This window comes from Ursus maritimus, unplaced genomic scaffold (genome assembly GCF_017311325.1).
Source record: "Ursus maritimus isolate PB19 unplaced genomic scaffold, ASM1731132v1 scaffold_24, whole genome shotgun sequence".
Lineage (NCBI taxonomy): Eukaryota > Metazoa > Chordata > Mammalia > Carnivora > Ursidae > Ursus > Ursus maritimus.
Genome location: NW_024424897.1, coordinates 45,362,870 through 45,366,272, shown reverse-complemented (window position 1 = coordinate 45,366,272; position 3,403 = coordinate 45,362,870). Strand labels below are relative to the sequence as shown.

The following is a 3,403-nucleotide window of genomic DNA, read 5'->3' as shown; positions in this document are numbered from 1 at the left end:
TTTTTTTTATTAAAGATTTTATTTATTTATTTGACACAGAGACAGCCAGTGAGAGAGAGAGAAGCAGGGGGAGTGGGAGAGGAAGAAGCAGGCTCCCAGCAGAGGAGCCTGATGTGGGGCTCGATCCCAGAACGTGGATCACGCCCTGAGCCAAAGGCAGACGCTGACGACGGAGCCACCCAGGCGCCCCTGAAGTTCCTTTCTGTTTGATCTGTTCATTCCACACCAGTACCATACAGTTTTACAGCCCTTTATATTTGGCAGAGGAAGTGTCCCCCATTCTCTGTTTGTCAACATTTTCCTAGCTTATTTTCACAATTATTTTGAAGTTAAACACAGATGTTGTCTTAAAAACCGTGTTCAGGGGCGCCTGGGTGGCGCAGTCGTTGGGCGTCTGCCTTTGGCTCAGGGCGTGATCCGCGTTCTGGGATCGAGCCCCACATCAGGCTCCTCTGCTGGGAGCCCGCTTCTTCCTCTCCCACTCCCCCTGCTTCTCTCTCTCTCGCTGGCTGTTTCTCTGTGTCAAATTAATAAATAAAATCTTAAATAAAAAAACAACCCTGTTCAAAGTTTTACTTCAAATAGTTTAAATTTTTATTAATCCAGGAGACTATTCACCTTTGGAATCTTGGTATGTTTTTCCACTTACTAAGTTTCCACTGTATGCTTCTCTGAAGAATTTGAAGATCCTGCCTGAATATTAACATTATAATGGATAGATTTATTTGTTGATGATGTGGATGGCATTGCTTCACATTACATATAATATATATATTATACATAACATTTTTTTTTAATTTAAGTAATTTCTACACACAATGTGGGGCTTGAATTTATGACCCCAAGATCAAGAGTCACACGTGCTTCCGACTGAGCCAGCCAGGCACCCCTTTCACATTATATTTTAAACTTATTATTCCTTATTATTACTTATATATAATAATAATAATAACAACAATAAATATTTCTTGAGTGCTTACTTCAGACCAGCTCTTTATTATTTCATTTTATTCTCACCCTGACCTATTTTTCACATAAAGAAATGGAGTCTTAAAAAGTTCAGGTAGCTGGCTGGAGTGTTAACAGAAAGTGTCAGAGCTCAGATCTGAAGTGTTCCCAGATCCCTTTTTATTTCTAATGTCATTTCGGTCAATTGTTTAAGGTTTCCCAAATAGATCATCCTCTCAGCAAAAATAATAATTTTCCCATTTCCTTTCCAATATTTTTACTTTCCCCTTTGTCCAATTGTATAAAATCAATTTCTTACACAGCATACACCTGTTTTAAATATCACTTAAATCTATAGAATATCATACTATACCATACTAATCTTTAAGTATTTTAAGAAAATTGTAAGATGATATGATTTAAAATAAGACAAGGACATTATTCCTACAATATTGAGTATGCCACATTAGAAGTTGCTGGAATGACTGAGTGGCATAAAAATTTTCCATGTTATGCTTTTATATGTTATTGCATTGTCTTATATCCAAAAAAATTATAAAATTTAGCCTAAGATATTTTTAATGCTAAGAAAACAGTTGATTTTACTTATTTGAATGTCCTTATTCAACTGAGGGCACTTAAAAAAACATTTGTTGGTGCTGATGTTGCAGACAGTTGGGGAAATGGATGGAAGCAATCAGAGTGGAGTCTCTGAGTTCCTGCTCCTGGGGATCTCAGACAGTCCTGAGCAGCAGCGGGTCCTGTTCTGGATGTTCCTGGCCATGTACCTGGTCACAGTGGTGGGAAATGTGCTCATCATCCTGGCCATCGGCTTTGATCCCCGCCTGCACACTCCCATGTACTTCTTCCTGGCCAACCTCTCCTTCACTGACCTCTTCTTTGTCACGAACACAATTCCCAAGATGCTGGTGAGCCTCCAGTCTCAGAACAAAGCCATCTCCTATGCGGGGTGTCTAACCCAGCTCTACTTCCTGGTCTCCTTGGTGGCCCTGGACAACCTCATCCTGGCCACAATGGCATATGACCGTTATGTGGCCATCTGCCGCCCTCTCCACTACTCCACAGCCATGAGCCCTGGACTCTGTATTTTGCTCCTCACCTTATGTTGGGCACTTTCTGTCTTCTATGGTCTCACCCACACCCTCCTCATGACCAGGGTGACATTCTGTGGGTCCCGGAAGATCCACTACATCTTCTGTGAGATGTATGTCCTGCTGAGGCTCGCATGTTCCAATACTCAAGTCAATCACAGAGTACTGATTGCTACAGGATCCTTCATCTTCCTCGCCCCACTAGGGTTCATGATCATGTCCTATGCCTGGATTGTCAAAGCCATCCTCCGAATACCCTCAGCCTCTAGCAAGTACAAAGCCTTCTCCACCTGTGCCTCCCATTTGGCTGTGGTCTCCCTCTTCTATGGGACACTTTGTATGGTATATTTGCAGCCCCTCCAAACTTACTCCATGAAGGACTCAGTAGCCACAGTGATGTATGCTGTGGTGACCCCCATGATGAACCCTTTCATCTACAGCCTGAGGAACAAAGATATTCATGGGGCTCTGGGAAAACTGTTCCTAGGGAAAGCTTTCCAGAGGTTGACATGAGATAAGTTTCAAAAGGGCATTAAAGTAGAGACTGGGAATTTCCTTTACCATGTGCAAGGCATTATCCTATGGGGTTTACAGGAGAGTTTAGTACATAGCACCAACTCAGAATGAGCTCATATACCTGTGATGAAGAGAAGAAATGTATATGTAACCCAATGTCCACCAAACAACAGGAGCCTTGGCAATAAATAATGTCACTGACACTAATACTAAAAGTTTGCAAAATCAAATCCTTCAACTTGCCTGACACAAGACCACAGACCCAGCCTTATCCAGACATTCCCAGTTATGGCTTAATGGGGTCTGTTATATTCTCCAGCACACATCTACTCATAGTCTCTGAACTCTGAACTTCTCTAAAGAGCCTGCTGCCTGCAAGCCATTTATAGAAGACAACTTGCACAAATCCACTGCAGATGTCCCAGGTGAGGCCACCCCTTACCTGATGCTCTGTTGGGCGCAGCCCCCACTGCTTCAGTTCTGACCCACGGTCTCTCTGGACACAAGCACTGATGTCGAGGCAGAAATGGCAAGAAATCCCTCTCTTTGCTCTGGAAAGATTTTTGTCCTTTGGGCCTCAAAAGTCCCTATTTCTCTTGCCTTTTTCCTGCATTCCTTCTCTCTGAGAGAAGTCAGACTGTCCTTGGAAAAATCCAACCTGTCCTTTATTTCTGTAGTGCCTTACCTTTCATCTCTTCTTCATTCCCTCAAAACAAAACTCTCAAGCATATCAACACATGCTCATGACAGGAGTGGTGATAGAAGCAGAAAAAAGGGGAGAAGATAAACTCTACTTAGGCTCTATAATTCTGAAATTTTGATACATG

General features: G+C 42.4%; 1 protein-coding gene across 1 annotated transcript; it reads left to right on the top strand.

Annotated features, from left to right (window-relative positions):
• The first annotated feature begins 1,598 nt into the window (after nucleotides 1-1,598).
• LOC103667148 (olfactory receptor 1D2-like) lies at nucleotides 1,599-2,573 on the top strand. Its single transcript, XM_008695267.2, has one exon. It carries the CDS (start codon nucleotides 1,611-1,613, stop codon nucleotides 2,571-2,573), a length of 963 nt encoding a protein of 320 aa, XP_008693489.2. The 5' UTR covers nucleotides 1,599-1,610.
• Nucleotides 2,574-3,403: the final 830 nt, after the last annotated feature.

Excerpts from the sequence above, each read along its gene's own strand:
- LOC103667148 (XM_008695267.2), top strand. The coding sequence starts at position 1,611 with ATGTTGCAGACAGTTGGGGAAATGGATGGAAGCAATCAGAGTGGAGTC.